A 21,432-nucleotide genomic window follows, 5' to 3' on the forward strand; every position below is an offset into this window, starting at 1 on the left:
AAAATCATCTGTTTTTGACCACTTTATGAGAATGGAGCCACACTAATTATCTGCTGTGCAGAACTGAAGCTTCAAGAGAAACCTTTCATTCTGTAAAGATTTTTGTTGATTTGGCAGCGTCTTCTTTTCATACTTAATGAATATAACTTAAAATGCACGCTAGCTCCATATATGACACTAAAGAAATAGTATTTGAACCTAATAGGCCACCATTTTAACAGCTTATTATCATGGGCAAGTTCTTCATGATGATAGCAAATGGTGTTGGAGAGCAGTGGAAAGCAGCTCCGATATGACATACTGGGGAATATGAAAATATCCTTTGTGCTTTTACTAAACCTCATTAAAATGACATTAAAAACATTCAAAACTCTTTTTCCTCCTCCAATTTTATGCCCTTTTCTTGTGAAGGCACCGAATCATGCTGGGGTGTGAGGTCCCCACCATCACACAAGCCAGTCCTCAGCTAATTCGATTCACTCCACGTGATATCAAGAAATGCTGAGGGCACTGGAAACAGCAAAGGCAATGGGCCCCGACTGCAGTGCTGAAGACTTGTGCTCCAGAAGTAACCACACCCCTAGCCAAGCTGTTCCAGTACAGCTACAACACTGGCATCTACCCGACAAAGTGGAAAATTCCCCAAGTATGTCCGGTCCACAAAAAGCAAGATAAATCCAATCCGGCCAATTACCGCCCCATCAGCCTACTCTCAATCAGCAGCAAAGTGATGGAAGGGGTCATCGACAGTACTATCAAGTGGCACTTACTGACCAATAACCTGCTCACCAATGCTCAGTTTGGATTCTGCCAAAACCACTCAGCTCCAGACCTCATTACAGCCTTGGTCCAAACATAGACAAAAGAGCTGAATTCCAGAGGTGAGGTGAGAGTGACTTCCCTTGACATCAAGACAGCATTTGACTGAGAGTGGCATCAAGGAGCCCTAGTAAAATTGAAAACAATGGGAATCGGGAGAAAACTCTCCACTGACTGGAGTGATACCTAGCACAAAGGAAGATGGTTGTGGTTGTTGGAAGCCTAACATCTGAGCCCCAGGAAATCGCTGCAGGAGTTCCTCAGGCAGTGTCCTAGGCCCAACCACCCTCGGCTGCTTCATCAATGACCTTCCCCCCCATCATAAGGTCAGAAGTGGGGATGTTTGCTGATGATTGCACAGTGTTCAGTTCCATTCACAACTCCTCAGATAATGAAGCAGTCCATGCCCGCACGCAGCAAGACCTGGACAACATTCAGGCTTAGACTGATAAGTGGCAAGTAACATTCGGTCCACACAAGTGCCAGGCAATGAGTATCTCCAACAAGAGCGAGTCGAACAACCTCCCCTTGACATTCAACACCATTACCATAGTCGAATCCCCACCATCAACATTTGGCGGGGTCACCATTGACCAGCAACTTAACTGGACCAGCCACAAAAATACTGTGGCTACAAAAGCAGGTCAGAGGCTAGGTATTCTGTGGCGAGTGACTCACCTCCTGACTCCCTGAAGCCTTTCATAGAAACATAGAAGATAGGAGCAGGAATAGGCCATTCGGCCCCTCGAGCCTGTTCCGCCATTTAATGAAATCATGGCTGATCATCCAAATTCAGTACCCTGTCCCTGCTTTCTTCCCATATCCCTTGATCCCTTTAGCCTTAAGAAATATATTTAACTCCTTCTTGAATATATTTAATGAATTGGCCTCAACTGCCTTGTTTGGTAGAGAATTCCACAGGTTCACCACGCTTTGGGTGAAGAAATTCCTCATCATCTCGGTCCAAAATGGCTTACCCCTTATTCTTAGACTGTGATCCCTGGTTCTGGACTCCCCCGCCATCGGGAACATCCTTCCTGCATCCAATCTGTCTAGCCCTGTTAGAATTTTATAAGTTTCAATGAGATCCCCTCTCATTCTTCTAAACTCTAGCGAATATAAGCCTAATCGACCCAATCTCCCCTCATATGTCATTCCTGCCATCCCAGGTATCAGTCTGATGATTCTGCGCTGCACTCCCTCCATGGCAAGAACAACCTTCCTCAGATAAGGCGACCAAAACTGCACACAATACTCAAGGTGTAGTCTCACCAAGGCCCTGTACAACTGCAGCAAGACATCCTTACTCCTGTACTCGAATCCTCTCGCTATGAAGGCCGACATACAATTTGCCTTCCTAACTGCCTGCTGCACCTGCATGGACACCCAGGTCTCGTTGCACTTCCCCTTTTCCCAATCTATTGCCGTTCAGATAATAATCTGTTTCCTTGTTTTTGCCACCGAAGTGGATAACCTCACATTTATCCACATTATACTGCATTTGCCATGCATCTGCCCAATCACCCAACCTGTCCAAATCATACTGGAGTTTCTCTGCATCCTTCTCACAGCACATACGCCCACCCAGCTTTGTGTCGTCTGCAAACTTGGCGATATTACATCTAGTTCCCTCGTCTAGATCATTTATATATATTGTGAATAGCTGGGGTCCTAGCACCGATCCCTGCGGTACCCCACTAGTCACTGCCTGCCACTCGGAAAAAGACCTGTTTATTCCAACTCTTTGCTTCCTGTCTGCCAACCAGTTCTTTATCCAAGACAGCACCTTACCCCCAATCCCATGTGCTTTAACTTTGCACGCTAATCTCTTATGCAGGACCTTATCGAAAGCCTTTTGAAAGTCCAAATACACCACATCCACTGGTTCTCCCTTATCTATTCTACCAGTTACATCCTCAAAAAATTCCAGTAGATTAGTCAAGCATGATTTACCTTTTGTAAATCCATGTTGACTTTGTCCGATCCTGTCACTGTTTTCCAAGTGCTCTGCTATTACATCTTTTATAATGGACTCTAGCATTTCCCCCACAACCGATGTCAGAATTCCCCGGTTTCTCTCTACCACCTATTTTAAATAGTGGGGTTACATTAGCTATCCTCCAATCCATGGGAACTGTTCCAGAGTCTATAGAATTTTGGAAGATGACCAGCAATGCATCTACTAGTTCTAGGGCCACTTCCTTAAGTACCCTAGGATGTAGATTATCAAGCCCTGGGGATTTATCGGCCTTCAATCCCGTCAATTTCCCTAACACCATTTCCCTACAAATACTGATTTCATTCAATTCCTCCCTCTCATTAGACCCTATGTTCCCTAACATCTCTGAGAGGTTATTTGTGTCCTCCTTTGTGAAGACAGAACCAAAGTATGTATTTTATTGGTCAGCCATTTCTTTGTTCCCCATTATAAATTCCCCTGATTCTGACTGCAAGGGACCTACGCTTGACTTCACCAATTGTTTTCTCTTCACATATCCATAGAAGGTTTTACAGCCAGTTTTTATGTTCCCTGCAAGCTTACTCTCAATCTATTTTCCCCCTCTTAATTCATCCCTTTGTCCTCCTTTGCTGAATCCTAAACTGCACCCAATCCTCAGGTTTGCTGCTTTTTCTGGCCAAATTATATGTCCTCTCCTTGGATCTTATGCTATCCCTAATTTCCCTTGTTAGCCACGGCTGAGTCACCTTTTTTGTTTTATTTTTATACCAAACAGGGATGAACAAATTTTGTAGTTCATCCATGCGATCTTTAAATGTTTGCCATTGCCTCTCCACCGTCAACCCTTTAAGTAACATTCCCCAATCCATCCTAGCCAAATTGTGCCTCATACCATCGTAGTTTCCTTTATTTAAATTCAGGACCCTAGTCTCTGAGTCAACTACTTCACTCTCTATTTTAACGATGAATTCTATCATATTATGATTGCTCCGCCCCAAGGGGCCTCGCACAACAAGATTGCTAATTAATCCTTTCTCATTACATAATACCCAATCTAAGATGGCCTGATCTCTAGTTGGTTCCTCGACATATTGGTCCAGGAAACCATCCCGTATACTCCCTAGGAATTCCTCCTCCGCAGTATTGTTACTAATTTGGTTAGCTCAATCTATATGTAGATTAAAGTCACCCATGATAACTGCTGTGCCCTTATTGCACGCAGCTCTAATTTCCCGTTTAATGCCATCCCCAACCTCAGCATTACTGTTTGGGGGTCTGTATACAACTCCCACTAACGTTTTCTGTCCCTTGGTATTTCTCAGCTCTGCCCATACAGATTCCACATCATCAGAGCTAATATCCTTCCTTACTATTGTGTTAATCTCCTCTTTAACCAGCAATGCTACCCCACCTCCTTTTCCTTTTTTCTTGTCCTTCCTGAATGTTGAATACCCCCTGGATGTTGATTTCCCAGTTTTGGTCCCCCTGGAGCCATGTCTCGGTGATCCCAATTATATCATATCCGTTTACATCTATTTGCACAGCTAATTCATCCACCTTATTACGAATGCTCCTCGCATGAAGACACAAAGCTTTCAGGCTTGATTTTTTAACACTCTTAGGGGGAAAATGCAGTTGTTTGCACCTTCAGTTAGCGCCTTAAAAGGGCGCTAATGGGGCGCAAAGCAACTAGTGCCCGGGCGCGGCGATGTTTGCACCACTCGCGAAATTAACTAGACATATTGTGGCAGCGCTAAACACTACCACCACGATCTCCTGCGCCGGCAGATCATGATGTCAGTTGAGTGTGCAACGCCCCAGTAGCGTCCCAGACCGGATATTGAGTGGCGCCCCCTGCCTTACCGCCTGCCGCTAGCAACAACAGGTTGAGGGTAGCATTTTGCAGTCAGAACGGGACTGGGGGAGTGCTATTTAAAGGCGACCGCTTCCTGCCTTTTTTTGTTGGTGACATTTTTGCACCATGCATTCTGAGAGAGAGAAAGAGGCTTCTGGAGAGATTCAACGCTGTGTGAAGGAGTTTTGGGTACTGAGCAGCACTTTGCAGGTTCATTTTGATTTGTCCTTCCTTGCTTCGCCAGCGCTCTGAGGTAATGCCTCGCTCCTCGGCCTTTGCGCCTTAAGACAGGTGTGAAGTGCCTGATTTAGCGCTCAAAATCACCTCTAGGGGCGATAACAGCCAAGTTTGCCGTCGGCGGCGATAATTAGTGCCAGGCGCTAAACTTTGCGCACGGCCGATAATGGCGCCCCAAATGGGGCGATACTGAATTTTTCCCCCTTAGTCCTTTTAGAATTATTATTTACTGTGGCCCTGTTTGATTTACACCCGTGATTTCTCTGCCTTCCACTTTTGCTTTTCTCCTTCCTGTTTTTTGTTTCTATCCTTGCTTCTCTTTCCTCTGTCTCCCTGCACAGGTTCCCAACCTCCTGCCATTTTAATTTAAACCCTCCCCAACAGCGCTGGCAAACACTCCCCCTCGGACATCAGTTCCGGTTCCATCCAGGGACTATGTACAAGGCACAAGTCAGGAGCGTGCTGGAATACTCTCCAATTTCAGCTCCAACAACACTCAAGAAGCTCGACACCATCCAGGAAAATTCCGCCCGCTTGATTGGCACCCCATCCACCACATTAAACATTCACTCCCTCCACCGCCAGTGCACCATGGCTGCAGTGTGTACCATCTACAAGATGCACTGCAGCAACTCACCAAAGCTTCTTCGACAGCACCTCCGAAACCCACAACCTTTACCAACTAGAAGGACAAGGGCAGCAGGCGTATGGGAACATCACCACATCCAAGTTTCCCTCCAAGTCACCTACCATCCTGACTTGAAAATGTATCGCCGTTCCTTCATTGTCACTGGGCTAAAATCCTGGAACTCCCGACCTAACAGCACTGTGGGAGTACCTTTACCACACGGACTGCAGTGGTTCAAGAAGGCGGCTCACCATCACCTTCTCAAGGGCACTTGGGGATGGGCAATAATTGCTGGCTTTGTCAGCGACGCAAACATCCTGAGAATGAATTAAAAAATCTTGCATAACCCCCTTCCCACCACTCCCACACCCATACAAGCTAGACATGAAACTAATCTGAAACAATCTCCTTCATTCTAAGATAAAAAGGGAATGTGTAAGTATCTCCTTTGCACACTGGACTCAAAGAACATACAAGAGTATTCCCCCAGTCTGGATCAAATGTAAACATCTTTGCTGCATTACAATGCCAAGCAATACATCTACATCCTTTCAGTAGATTGTAGGGAAGTGATGCACCTCTTTCCCCTACTACACTCAAATCATTTAGAGATATTCCCCCACAAGACAAAGGGAATCTGCAAGTATCTCCGCCCTCCAAATGAGAGCCCTGGGAAATACAGATAGATCCTCTCAATAGACTGCCTGACAAAATGAAGCTACTCCATTCTAAAATCCATCCAATCCTCGGGCTTACTACTCTTTTTGGCAGCATTATGAGCCTCTTCCTTTGATCTAATACTATCTTTAACTTCTTTTGTTAGTGGTCCAACTGTGGCTAACAAGAGAAGTTAAAGATAGTATTATGCTGCCAAAAAGAGTAGTACGCCTGAGGATTGGGAGGATTTTAGAATGCAGCAAAGGAGGACCAAGAAATTGATAAAGAAAGGGAAAATAGAATATGAGAGTAAACTAGCGAGAGACATAAAAACAGACTGTAAAAACTTCTATAGGTATGTAAAAAGGAAAAGATTAGCAAAAGTAAATGTGGGTCCCTTACAGGCTGAGACAGGAGAAATTATAATAGGGAATAAGGAAATGGCAGAAAAATTAAACAAATACTTTGGCTGCAATTTTGCAAATGGATGCGGCTGGGGAGCGGGTCAGCTGGTTTCTGGGTTCCAGTCCCACCCCCTAACTGCATCCGGCCAACGGACGTGATTTTACGTCGATTGGCCTTGTTAAGCCTGTCCTGCGGGCTTGCCGGTCAATTAAGAGGACGCGTTATCTGCCGGTTTTCTTAAAGGGACATGCAAAATTTTTCTTTGACAGCTCGTTTCTCAGTCTTTGACAGTATTGAAGTGCTGCAAACAGTGACAATGACTGTTCACAGGTGAGCTCTTGCACCCACGCTCTCCAGTGACTCCCTCCTTAGGCTAGAACAGATGGCAGCTGGAGGTGAGGTTACAGAAGCGATCATTAACTGGTGAGAGAGGTTCTCCCAATGAGGTGGGACTAGATAGCCAATTCAAAACTTGTTACCTACAGAAAGTGTAAATGCATAAAAAATGATTTCCCCAACATTTCCTTACCTCTGAAACTCACCAGTGCACCATTGGATCCTTCACACCACTCCTGCAGCTGTCATCAATGCACAAACATTACAGCAGACCCACAGCACGCCACATTTACCTGACGTGGTGTCCGGAACCCGAGGCAGAAGCGGCAAAATTGAAAAATAGCCTGTTAACAAGTATCAAGTACCTGTTAACAGCCAGTTAAGTGGCTATAATCCTCTTCCTGCCACTAGGTGTCGGGTCCATGCACAAATCAGGGACCTGACACTTGGGAAGATTGATTGGAGGTGGGTTGACAGCGGGATTCCTGCCCGCTGTCAATCTTTGCCAGTTTGACAGCGGTCTCGCCTCCAATCCCGCGCTCTGAGGACCGGCAAAATTCTGGCCTTTGTGTCTGTTTTCACGGAAGAAGACGCAAAATACTTCCCGGAAATAGTAGACAATAAAGGGTCTAGTGAGAATGAGGAACTGAAAGATATTAGTATTAGTAAAAAAGTAGTACTGGAGAAATTAATGGGACTGAAAGCTGATAAATCCCCTGGACCTGATGGCCTCCTTTGAAGGAGTTGGCTATAGAGATAGTGGATGCATTGGTTGTCATTTTCCAAAATTCCATAGATTCTAGAATGGTTCCCGTGGATTGGAAGGTAGCAATGTAACCCCACTATTTAAAAAAGGAGGGAGAGAGAAAACGGGGAACAACAGACCAGTTAGCCTGACATCAGTAGTAGGGAAAATGTTAGAATCTATTATTAGGGAGGTGGTAACAGGGCACTTAGAAAAAATACAGTAATAGGATTGGGCAGAGTCAACACCGATTTTTGAAAGGGAAATCGTTGTTTGACAAAACTGTTGGAGTTTTTACATACATAAGTAACATAAGAGCATAAGAAGTAGGAGCAAGAGTAGGCCATACGGCCCCTCGGGCTTGCTCCGCCATTCAATAGGATCATGCTGATCCGAACCTAGATTCACGTCCACTTCCCTGCCCGCTCCCCATAACCCCTAATTCACTTATCAGCTAGGAAACTGTCTATCTCCATTTTAAATGTATTGAATGTTGCAGCTTCCACAGCTCTCTGGGGTAGCAAATTCCATAGATTTACTACCCTCTGAGTGAAGAAGTTTCTCCTCATCTCAGTTTTGAAAGGGCAGACCCTTATTCTAAGATTATGCCCCCTAGTTCTAGTCTCACCCATCAGTGGAAACATCCTCACTGCCTCGAGAGCAAGTATATCTTTTCTCAAATATGGAAACCAAAACTGTACGCAATATTCCAGGTGTGGCCTCACCAGTACCCTGTATAACTGCAGCAAGACTTCCTTGCTTTTATACTCCAGCCCCCTTGCAATAAAAGCCAAGATTCCATTGGCCTTCCTGATCACCTGCTGTACCTGCATACTAACCTTCTGTGTTTCATGCACCAGGACCCCCAGATCCCTTTGTACTGTACCACTTTGCAGTTTCTTTCCATTTAGATAATAACTTGCTCTTTGATTTTTTTCTGCCAAAGTGCATAACCTCACACTTTCCAACATTATATTCCATCTGCCAAATTTCTGCCCACTCACTTAGCCTGTCTATGTCCTTTTGCAGGTTTTTTATGTCCTCCTCACTTACTGCTTTCCCTCCCATCTTTGTATCATCTGCAAACTTGGATAGGTTGCACTCGGTCCCTTCCTCCAAATCGTTAATATAGATTGTAAAGAGTTGGGGTCCCAGCACTGACCCCTGCGGAACACCACTAGTCACTGATTGCCAAACCGACAATGAACCATTTATCCCAACTCTCTGTTTTCTGTTAGATAGCCAATCTTCCACCCATGCCAGTATATTACCCCCAATCCTGTGATTTTTTTTGAGGTTGTAACTAGCAGAATAGATAAGGGGGAACCAGTGGATGTGGTATATTTGGATTTTCAGAAGGCATTCAATAAGGTATCACACAGGAGGTTATTAAACAAAATTAGGGCTCATGGGATTGGGGGTAATATACTAGCATGGATTGAGGATTGGTTAATGGACAGAAAACAGAGTAGGAATAAATGGGTCATTTTCGGGTTGGCAGGCTGTAGCTAGTGGGGTACCTCAAGGATCACTGCTTGGGCCTCAGCTATTCACAATCTACATCAATGATTTGGATGAGGGGACCAAATGTAATATATCCAAGTTTGCTTATGATACAAAGCTGGGTGGGAATGTAAGTTGTGAGGAGGATGCAAGGAGGCTTCAAGGGGATGTAGACAGGCTAAGTGAGTGGGCAAGAACATAGCAAATGGAATATAATGTGGAAAAATGTGAAGTAATCCACTTTGGTTGGAAAAATAGAAAAGCAGAGGATTTTTGAAATGGTGAGAGATTGGGAAATGTTGGTGTTCAGAGGGACCTGGGTGTTCTTGTAAACAAATCACTGAAAGTTAACATGCAGGTACAGCAAGCAATTAGGAAAGCAAATGGTATGTTGGCCTTTATTACAAGAGGATTTGAGTATAAGAGTAAAGACGTCTTACTGCAATTATATAGGGCCCTGATGAGACCACACCTGGAATATTGTGTACAGTTTTGGTCTCCATACCTAAGGAAGGATATACTTGCCATAGAGGGAGTGCAACAAAGGTTCACCAGACTGGTTCCTGGGATGGGGGGATTGTCCTATGAGGAGAGATTGAGTAGACTACGCCTATATTCTCCAGACTTTAGAAGAATGAGGGGTGATCTCATTGAAACATACAAAATTCTTGCAGGGCTTGACAGGGTAGATGCAGGGAGGATGTTTCCCCTGGCTGGGGAGTCTAGAACCAGGGGTCACAGTCTCAGAATAAGGGGTCGGCCATTTAGGACTGAGATGAGGAGAAATTTCTTCACTCAGAGGGTGGTGAATCTTTGGAATTCTCTACCCCAGAGGGCTTTGGAGGCTCAGTTGTTGAGTATATTCAAGACAGCAATCGATAGATTTTTGACTATTAAGGGAATCAAGGGATATGGGGATAGTGCAGGAAAGTGGAGATGAGTTAGAAGATCAGCCAAAGACCGAATGGATGAACTACAGAAGTTGTTCATCCCAGTTTGGCATAAAAATAAAACAAAAAAGGTGACTCAACCGTGGCTAACAAGGGAAATTAGAGATAGCATAAGATCCAAGGAGAGGACATACAAATTGGCCAGAAAAAGCAATAATCCTGAGGATTGAGAGCAGTTTAGGATTCAACAAAGGAGGACAAAGGGATTAATTAAGAAAGGGAAAATAGAATATGAGAGTAAGCTTGCAGGGAACATAAAAACTGACTGTAAAAGCTTTTATAGATATGTAAAGAGAAAAAGATTGGTGAAGTCAAGCGTAGGTCCCTTGCAGTCAGAATCGGGGGAATTTATAATGGGGAGCAAAGAAATGGCAGACCAACTAAATACATATTTTGGTTCTGTCTTCACAAAGGAGGACACAAATAACCTCCCAGAAATACCGCGGAACATAGGGTCTGATGAAAGGGTGGAACTGAAAGAAATCAGTATTTGTAGGGAAATGGTGTTAGAAAAATTGATGGGACTGAAGGCCGATAAATCCCCAGGGCCTGATAATCTACATCCCAGGGTACTTAAGAAAGTGGCCCTAGAAATAGTAGATGCATTGCTGGTCATCTTCCAGAACTCAATAGACTCTGGAACAGTACCCATGGATTGGAGGGTAGCTAATGTTACCCCACTATTCAAAAAAGGTGACAGAGAAAAAGCGGGGAATTATAGACCGGTAAGCCTGACATCGGTAGTGGGGAAAATGCTAGAGTCCATTATAAAAGATGTAATATCAGAGCACTTGGAAAGCAGTGACAGGATCGGACAAAGTCAACATGGATTTACAAAAGGTAAATCATGCTTGACTAATCTACTGGAATTTTTTGAGGATGTAACTGGTAGAATAGATAAGGGAGAACCAGTGGATGTGGTGTATTTGGACTTTCAGAAGGCTTTCGATAAGGTCCCACATAAGAGACTAGCGTGTAAAGTTAAGGCACATGGGATTGGGGGCAAGGTATTGACTTGGATAGAGAACTGGTTGGCGGACAGAAAGCAGAGAGTTGGAATAAACGGGTCGTTTTCCGAGTGGCAGGCAGTGACTAGTGGGGTACCGCAAGGATCAGTCCTAGGACCCCAGCTGTTCACAATATATTTTAATGATCTGGACGAGGGAATTGGATGTAATATCTCCAAATTTGCAGACGACACAAAGCTGGGTGGGAGGGTATGCTGTAAGGAGGATGTCTTGAAACTCCAGTACGATTTGGACAGGCTGGGTGATTGGGCAGAAACATGGCAAATGCACTATAATGTGGATAAATGTGAGGTTATCCACTTTGGTGGCATAAACAGGAAGGCAGATTATTATTTGAATGGCAATAGATTGGGAGAAGGGGAAGTGCAAAGAGACCTGGGTGTTCTTGTGCACCAGTTGCTGAAGGTAAGCATACAGGTGCAGCAGGCGGTTAAGAAGGCAAATGGTATGTTGGCCTTCGTAACAAGAGGGTTCGAGTACAAGAACAAGGATGTACAGGGCCTTGGTGAGACCGCACCTTGAGTATTGTGTGCAGTTTTGTTCACCTTACCTGAGGAAGGACGTTCTTGCCATGGAGGGAGTGCAGCGAAGATTCACCAGGCTGATACCTGGGATGGCAGGAATGACGTACGAGAAGAGATTGTGTCAATTGGGCTTATACTCACTGGAGTTTAGAAGATTGAGAGGGGATCTCATCGAAACCTATAAAATTCTGTCAGGTCTGGACAGACTAGATGCAGAAAGGATGTTTCTGATGGCTGGGGAGTCCAGAACCAGGGGTCATAGTCTAAGGATAAGGGGTAAGCCATTTAGGACTGAAATGAGGAGGAATTTCTTCACCCAGAGAGTGGTGAACCTGTGGAATTCTCTGCCACAGAGGGCGATGGAGGCCAGTTCATTAAATATATTCAAGAAAGAGTTGGATATATTTCTTGAGGCTAAAGGGATCAAGGGATATGGGGAGAAGGCAGGGACAGGGTACTGAATTTGGATGATCAGCCATGATCTCATTGAATGGCGGAGCAGGCTCGAAGGGTCGAATGGCCTACTCCTGCTCCTATTTCTTATGTTCTTTCACTTTCCTCAAAGGGAATATGGAAGTATTCTCCCTCACTGCAGACTCTGTTGCTAGACTGTAAAACAAATGAGATTATTGAGTTTTTCGACTGTGGAGCCATGCTCACTTGGAGCTGAGGCTGTCACATTAATTTGTACCAGGACTCTAATATCAAGTAGAGGAAGGAAACCTTTATTCCAAATGTCTGAGCTGGATTCAAATACAGATACCCAGATGTCATCCATAGTGTCACCCTGACCCTAAATCAGCAGCCATGTATTTTGATATTCTGTTTATTTTACATCAGCCATTCTGTTATCGATGGCTATTAACCTGCTGGTTTGAATGTTACAGCAGTAAGTTACGTATAATTCGTTGGCCTATTGACTTCATATATAAGATTATTTTATTGCTGCTGTTTTCTTTTGTGCACACTAAAAATATTTGTATTCTTGTTTTCGAGGAAGATCACTGTCTAGTATTCTATTTAATCTCAGCTGTCCTTCACGCAGATAATTGTCGATAATATATTGTATGAAATCCTCAACTGTAAAAATATCAGGTGTCAGCTGTGGCTGAGTCGGTAGCAGTCTCGCCTCTGAGTCAGAAAGTCATGGTTTCAAGACTTGAGCACATAATACAGCTTGTCACTCCAGCGCAGAAATTAAGAGATGCACTGTCCGAGGTACCACCTTTTGGATGAGTCGTTAAACCAGGGCCCCGTCTGCCATCTCAGGTGGATGCAAAAAGATCCCATGGTACATTTTGCGGAAGAACAGGGGAGTTCTCCCAGTGTCTGGCTAACATTTATCCCTCAGCCAATATCACTGAAACATATTATACATCATTTACTTCATTTTTTCTTGTGGGACCTTACTCTGCACAAATTATTTGTCACGTTTCCCCACATTCGAACAGTGCAACAAAGGTATTTAATTGGCTGCAAAATGCATTGGGACGTGCTGAGATCACGAGAGGCACTATACAAAAGCATGTTTATTCGTTCTTTATTGCTTAATAATAAAAATCACAAGCAGACAATGCAAAATAAGCCTGTGTCAGTAAAGTAGAGGTCATTTCAAAATGATCTTGCCAAGGATGTTCTGACAAAATCAGAAAATGGTTCTTGCTTTAACTTACGTTGGAAAGGACTATATTTTGAAGAAAGCACAGTTGGTTAGATTAATTGTTAAGTAAGTGATTCAAACCATATTTATTTTCCAGCCTATTGGCTCAAGAAATGTCAGCCACCCCCAGTTGTTCCTTTGGCTGCAATACTGACTGAAGATGAAGACTATGAAATAGGTAAGAGCAAGTATCATTGATCCATTGATTTTGCAGATATTTATTGTGCATTGACTCATAGATGTTTCCCTAAGTTATGTTTTCTGATCTGATGCTCACTGTCTAATTTCCTCAATTACTACAAGATTGAAATTTAACTGCATATCTGGTGAAGTGAAATCAAATACATTTGATTTATCACTGATTTAAAAAAAAATAGATTTTGCTTGAATGTTCCCTGGAGCCAGGGTTCAAAAGGCTTAATATATTTGCCCAATACATGCCGTCTCTGCATCATAGTAAACTATAAAATGAAAATATGACTTGCTTGCTACTTTTCATGAAAACAATTTTGAGAAAAATTCAACAAAAAAAATAAGCTTGATGTGAAAATTTGCTCAGTTTGCATGATCAAACTAAAATGAGGCCTGACCACTGTTGTGGTGAAAATAAATTCACATCTAAACCGTGTAAAAGTAAAAAGATGCAGTTTATTATCAGAGCTCTGGGAGAAGAGTCTCAGACCCCGCGGTCTGTGCGAGCACCTTCTCGTTCTCTCTTGGTTGGTACAGCTTTTTATTCTATTTTCATCCAATCACATTGTATTACAATAACAACCTGATCATGTTGTATTACAATAATCACCTGATCACATATGGCTTATTTATTCTTTTCAGTATTAATAAAGGTTAGTTACATCTTACTGTGCCTTTGGTTACAGGTCAAATTCCCATGACCCCTATATTCTGCTGTGTCTACAATTTTTAGCTAAAGCAGCATATTCCTTATCGCTTACGCAAAACGCACATATTCTGTCTTGTCCCACAACTGCGTCTTATCTTGGTTTTGCGAAGCTTCTCACACTGTTCTTTGTTTAGTTTTGCCTTTTTACGTAAGTCAATTTTTATTGTGATATTTCTTATCTCAACCTGGTTTCTTTTAGTTCTTATTCACTTTCACTTGACCCCACTCATTTGTTCTGATTTTAATTTTGCTGGCATCACTTAAGTAGTGGTCACCTCGGCTGTCTGAATTCTGAGAGGGTTCATTTTAACCCCTTCACTGTTCTGCTTCTTATCTCCGCCCTCTGGATCATGATGTCCGGTTCTTCAAACTGCCAGACCACATTTGCTAGGCTGAGGTTCCTTTTTCCTACCTTTCCGAAACTCAAAAACAACTATTGATATTCTATGCAAGCCGTTTAGTTTCTTTATGTTACTATTCTAAGTTTAGCTGACACAGTTTATTAAATCTTTCTCACAGTTCAGCATTAGCTGTGTGTAGCCTGGTGGCTATGCCTTATCTTATTCTTGTAAGGCTCCATTGTATAATGTCCTTGGGCTGGGCTGGTTTATCGCCACCTGGTTTCTTCTCAGCTCTTAGTGATCTTGCACATGACCCCTCTCTCTTTCCTTTGTCTGAAGTAATTTGTTTGCCCTGCATTTTAAACACTGAAAGGATTTGCTTTCAACCCTTTCACCACGATAATAAGTTTTCGGCCTTGTCTCAGTGCTAGCTCTCTAGCCTCTGAGTCAAACGATCGTGGGTTCAAGCCTCACTCCAGAGACTTGAGCGACTAATCTAGGCTGACATTCCATTGCAGTGCTGAGGGAGTACTGCACTGTCAGAGGTGCCGTCTTTCAGATGAGACGTTAAACCAAGGCCCCGTCTGCCCTCACAGGGGGATGTAAAAGATCCCATGACACTATTTGAAGAGGAATATTTATCCCTCAACTAGCACCTAAAAAAAAGCTGATCTGGTCATTTATTTCATTGCTGTTTGTGGGACCTTGCTGTGTGCAAATTGGCTGCCACATTTCCTATATTAAAACAGTGACTACATTTCAGAAGTACTTCATTGGCTGTAAAGCACTTTGGGATGTCCTGAGGTCGTGAAAGGTGCTATATAAATGCAAGTTCTTTCTTTTATAAGGTGATATCGTCAGGTACCAGTGCCCTCCTGGATTCACACTAGTTGGCAATGACCTCATGACTTGCAGACTATTAGCACAACTGCAGTTTGAAGGGACCCCACCATCCTGTGAAGGTAAGTAAATAAAACATGGAGCTGCAATTTCTTTTCAAAATCAGCTACAATTTGTCCTTTAAGCAGAAAGGGTAAATAGGGCAGGGCGGTGGGAGGGGAAAATCCACACTATAAGTCAAAGAGTGTGAGAAACAGACCAGCAAGACATCACAGAATCACAGAAACCCCACAGTGCAGATAGAGGCCATTTCGGCCCATCGAGCCTGCACCAACACATATCCCACCCGATCCCCGTAACCCCTACACCAACACATATCCCACCCTATCCCCGTAACCCCACGTATTTAATCCCCCTAACACTAAGGGTCAATTTATCATAGCCAATCAACCTAACCCGCACATCTTTGGACTGTGGGAGGAAACCGGAGCACCCGGAGGAAACCCACGCAAACACGGGGAGAATGTGCAAACTCCACACAGACAGTCACCCGAGGCCGGATTCGAACCCGGGTCCCTGGCGCTGTGAGGCAACAGTGCTAACCACTATGCCACCGTGCTGCGGGTGGCATATGGGCAGGGTGGGGACCGTTACCCAGAAAGGAATTCTGTACACAAATGTACATAGCATGAAAATTAAACCAAGTGAATTAGAAGCACAAATTCAACTAAAGGTTATGATGATGTAGTAGCCATTACAGAGACCTGGCTACAATCGGCACACGACTGGGAGCTCAATATTCCAGGCTACAGATTCTTTAGAAATGAGAGGGAAATTGGGAAAGGAGGAGGGTTAGTATAAACTTGATAAAAGACACAATTACCTCAGTAGAAAGAAGGTATTTCAGGAAGGGCGATCGGGTAATGGAAACACATGTCGGGGCAGGATGCAAGACTCTGGTAGGAGTTGTCTGCAGACCAAGTGATGCAGTGTGGGATGTATAAATACAGCATCAGGGAAGTTTATAGAAAAAACAACATGGTTATAAAGTGAGATTTTAATTTTCACATAGACTGGGAGAAGCAAAACAGCTCAAGTAATAAAGGCAATGCATTTCTCGAATGTATTCGGGACAGTTTTCTATATGTTTTAGAACCGTCAAGGGAACAGGCCAGATAGGAGTTAGTGACAAACCAGAATTAGGTAACAATTTAATAGTAAGAAAGCATCTTGCAAATAGTGACCATAATACGATTGAATTTGATATTAGGTTTGAGAGGGAGAAGGGAAAGTCACAAACCAAGGTATTAAATTTAAGTGAGGCAAACTTCGAATATTAGCCTTTATCTCAAGGGAGTTGGAATGCAAAAGTGAGGAAGTGATGTTTCACGTATATAGACCATTGGTCAGACCGTACCTGGTGTACTGCGTTCAGTTTTGGGCACTGGGGCTCCGGAAGGATATATTGTCTTTGGAGAGGGTAGAGTGTAGATTCACTAGAATGATACTGGAGTTTAAAAGGTTACATTAAGAGGACAGGCTGCATAAACTTTGTTTGTATTCCTTCAAGTCAAGAAGTTTGAGGGGTGATCAAATCAAGTAATTTAAAATGATAAAGAGGTTCAATAGGGTAGATACAGAGAAACTATTTCCTTTGGTGGGGGATTCCAGAACAAGGGGACATAACCTGAAATTTAGACCTAGGCCATTTAGGAGTGAGATCAGGAAGCGCTTTTTCACATAGAGAAGAGAGACCCACGTTTTCTACTCTCAATAGCTAGAAACCATACAGTGACAGGTGAAACCTTGGCACTGTCATTCCTGAAACAAGTGAAACTCAGATACAGTTTCAGGTAAAAATTATGGATATGGCCTTCTGAAAATCATTTTTTCTCTTCAGTGATTTAGCAATAATCAGATCTCCATTTGAATTTTATAATTTCAGCACAGTGTCCTGTGAATGAAATTCGCAGAACCTCGTCAGGAGTAATATTAAGTCCAGGATATCCTGAAAACTATCCTAATTTCCAAACCTGCTCCTGGACAATTAGAGTGGAACCCCGGTACAATATTTCTCTTTTTGTGGAGATGTTTCAAAGCGAAAAACAGTTTGATGAGCTGAATATATTTGATGGTAAGATATGAACTGTAAGAAATTTTTATCAATAGATACATTAATGAAATCATTTTTGTTGAGTGTAACTAAAAATGAGTAATAGCTTGAAGCGGTCTGGTAGAGCAGGCTGTGGAGTTACTAGCCTAGACATTCGATGATACTGTGCTCGCTTTATAAATAGATGCAAAAGCATTCAATATGGCGGGCAGCAGGTGTGCGCACATTCTGAGGCATTAGTGTGCCGCTCACCATATTGGTATAGGCATCAGAAGTTGCATCCAGGGTTTGCACCTGAAACGGGCATTAGACCCTTTGCATATGCAAATAAGAGGCCTAACGCCTATTTGATGCCCTCTATACTAAATTGTTTTGCCCTGAATGTGATCTACATGTGGACTAACCAATGGGACAGCTGCAGGCCACCACCAAAAAGGTAGATTTTGTAAAATGTACTTAGCTGAATGTGGAGTGGCAATGCTTCTCCCAGCTCCACTGCCGCTCCGGAAACTATTACTGCCTTCCGCTCTGTCCCCTCCTGATTGCCCCCTTCCATCTCCCGATTACGAGCCCCAGCACCCCCCCACCCCACCCCCCATGATCGTTTTCCCTGTCCCGAGACTTACCCGAGAGTCACTAGCAACTACCCAAAGCTTCAATCCTCTTTACTGGCGATCTGCCTGTAGACACCCAGCAGCTCATCAGACTGATGTAAATGAGGCTTGAGGCCCAATATCAGCCCTTAGGCCTACCCATTCCGATGCAGGAATCGTTCACTGCATCCAGTTCGCAGCGGCAGGCCGGCACCAAACAGTTTCTAGGCCCCTGCCTGCCAATTAAAACATTTTGGTTTGAGTTCTTGGACTGTCACTGACAGCTACTTGCCCCTCTGTTCTTGTCAAGGCAGCTAGGTGAGACTTCACTCCACTGAGAGACACTCGTGTTGAGGGAGAGAGGGACTGACCTAGGTTACCCTGCTGCTGGTGGATACCCTGTTAACTGATCATGGCATGGACAAGATTCACAGCTGAGATTGTGGGATAGGCTGTAGACAGGCCTTAGGCAGCTCTGGCAAGAGAATTAAGGGGAAAACACAGAGGTTGCAGATCTATTATTGGTTAGCCCTACTGTGCCAAAGTAAAAAAAAATTGGAAAATGTATTTGCATGTCTTTGATACTGTGGAATTTATCTTACGACTTCATTCTTCCATCACCTACAAGATATAACAAAACTGACTGGTTTGATGGGGGTCAGATAATGTTTTTTTGAAGGTGTGCATCCACCTTTTGGCCTGGTGATAGCAATTCAGATCCGTGCCCGCAAGGAAACAATTAATTTACAATTTAGCATGTTCATTTACTAAAGTATTAAAGAGATAGCAATTTTGAAATTAACAGATGTTATTTTTTTATGGAAAATTAACTTTCATTCAAATTGCAAGTACGCCTCACACACTTTAAAACAATTTGCATTAGTTTAACTCAGCCATTGTGCAATACATTTCTGCACATTTCCACCTTATCTTCCGCCTTTATTTTCAATCTAAGTCTAGTAATGGATGCTGTTGATGGCATCAGGTGTATTACAAATGGTGGGGCTTTCTCAATAGTTTGGGTCACAGTAGGGATTGTGAAAGGAATGCGGCAGTACACTACGTATATATTTCATTCCTAGCTTTTCATGGAAGCTAAAAGGTACATACAATTTAAGTGATGTGCAGTACAATTGCTAGAAGAGCAAAGCTTTCATCTATCAAGGGATGTACCTTTTAATAGTCTAGCAGGAGCTTCGGAACTGTAACTTCGGAACTGTATTTTCGGATTCTTCAGAATTTCTGTGCCGCGGGCCAAAAATCTATAACGAGTTCATTCATAGCTGTTTCTTATCTAATAGGACCCACAGGTCAAAATCGACTATTGATTTCTCTCAGTGGAAATCACACGGGACAAATTAATGTTACAAGCACAGGAAGACAACTGTATTTACGCTGGTCAACTGATCATGCAACCAGTAAAAGGGGATTCAAAATCCGATACACAGGTACGGAACTGTAATTTCGTGCCTTACAATTTTATTTTTAGGATTTAAGATTCTGGTTAAAGTATGTACATTTGTCAGTAGGAACTGTGGCCATATAAAAATACTAAAATATGTCCAGTTTGTAAACCCTTCTGTTCTGCTAGTGTACTGGAGCCTTTTGAGATATCATAAAGTGGAAATATCTTTTTTCACATGCAATTTTCTTCACTTCCCTCCACATGCTGCTGATTCACGTTGGGCTGCTCTTTCACTGATTGACATGTTCGACTGCAGGACATCACACCCAAATCCAATGCTATCATGCCTACATGTGCACACATGACACACACTTTCTACCAGAATAGCAGGAACCCTGGCAGACTTCTCCCCTCCCCAAACCTGGGGCACTGAAGCTGTTTCTCATCGAGATCAGCACAGTTTGGATCTTTCCTGGTCTGCACAGCTCAATTTCATACTCAGTTATACACCTATCAACCATTGGGAGATCTTCAATTGAAATAATTTTCGGCAATAAAGATTTCCCAATGTATGTCATGAGTATCAGTGAACCACAGACCAGGACTTCCAATTCAAATTATACACCAGCCCACGAGATTACATAGACCTTGATTTCTGTTATAGGATACCTACCTGTGATCTTGGCCCCAGCCAGAAACACTTCCAGCTCTTTCTTGAAGAAATATAACGAATCAACGCTCACTGCACAAGCTTTTAACTTGTTCCACAAGTTTACTCTTAGGGCTAAAAATTCAGTGGCCTGCGCCACCAGTTTGCGCCCAAAGAGGGCTTTTGCGCCACTGTGCAAACCTACCGCCATATTTAGCGGGGCGCTAATGGCGGCATTAGCCAGTAGCGCTGCGCCGCCACCGATGACGTCATCGGTGTGCGCAGCGCCCCGCTATCGCCCCGCTGGCCATATTTGGTTGCTGCCGCCTCCCCCGCGCCGGCCGCAAACATCGACCAGTACATGGGGCCTACCTGTGCCGGTAGTGGGGCGAGTTAAGGTGGAGGTGCGGCCGGCCGCTTTTTCGGCAGCCGCCTGCCCACACCTCCTTCCCCGGCCTCCTACACCACCCCCTCGCGGCATTGCCGGCTGTTTCCAGAGAGCCCGGCACTTCTCCTTGGTGCCGGGCTCATTTGCCGGCACTCGCGAGCGGGGATCGCGCTGTTGCAGGCACCTCCCCCTTAAGAATGAGAGGAAGGCCTGCAGTACCGCAGGCTGCCGTGCCGCAGCGGGTGGCGCTGCGGCACTTTACACGCCGATATTCAGTTTCAGCGCGCCGAAACCCTTGTTTAGCGGCCGGCTTCCACTTGGGGCGCTGAAACTGAATTTCCCGCTGGCGCAAGTGGCTCCGCGCGCAGCGGTAATTCCGGCGCCCAGGCGAGCTGGGCGCCCCTAACAGAATTTCTAGGCCTTAGAGTCATAGAGTTATACAGCACAGAAAGAGGCCGTTCGGCCCATCGCGTCCGCGCTGGCCATCAAGCCCTATCTAATCTAATCCCATTTTCCAGCATTTGGTCCATAGCCTTGTATGCTATGGCATTTCAAGTGCTCATCCAAATGCTTCTTGAATGTTGTGAGGGTTCCTGCCTCTACCACCCTTTCAGGCAGTGAGTTCCAGATTCCAACCACCCTCTGGGTGAAAAAGTTTTTCCTCAAATCCCCTCTAAACCTCCTGCCCCTTACCTTGAATCTATGCCCCCTTGTTATTGACCCCTCTACTAAGGGGAAAAGTTCCTTTCTATCCACCCTATCTATGCCCCTCATAATTTTGTATACCTCAATCAGATCCCCCCTCAGCCTTCTCTGCTCCAAGGAAAACAACCCCAGCCTGTCCAGTCTTTCTTCATAGCTGAAGCGCTCCAGCCCAGGTAACATCCTGGTAAAT

The 21,432-nt window shown here is 44.0% G+C and overlaps 1 protein-coding gene across 1 annotated transcript in view; it reads left to right on the forward strand.

Moving 5' to 3' along the window:
* The window catches only part of csmd1b (CUB and Sushi multiple domains 1b), a 1,295,488-nt gene that overhangs the window by 1,015,715 nt on the left and 258,341 nt on the right, over positions 1-21,432 (forward strand). The window contains exons 40-43 of the mRNA XM_085996460.1: positions 13,405-13,485; positions 15,398-15,511; positions 17,335-17,523; positions 19,397-19,543. Coding sequence (XP_085852586.1) covers positions 13,405-13,485; positions 15,398-15,511; positions 17,335-17,523; positions 19,397-19,543 — 531 coding nt within the window. The remainder of the gene's footprint in view (positions 1-13,404; positions 13,486-15,397; positions 15,512-17,334; positions 17,524-19,396; positions 19,544-21,432) is intronic.

This window comes from Somniosus microcephalus, chromosome 9 (assembly GCF_052327205.1).
Source record: "Somniosus microcephalus isolate GS21.2 chromosome 9, FLI_Smic_1.0, whole genome shotgun sequence".
Classification (NCBI taxonomy): domain Eukaryota; kingdom Metazoa; phylum Chordata; class Chondrichthyes; order Squaliformes; family Somniosidae; genus Somniosus; species Somniosus microcephalus.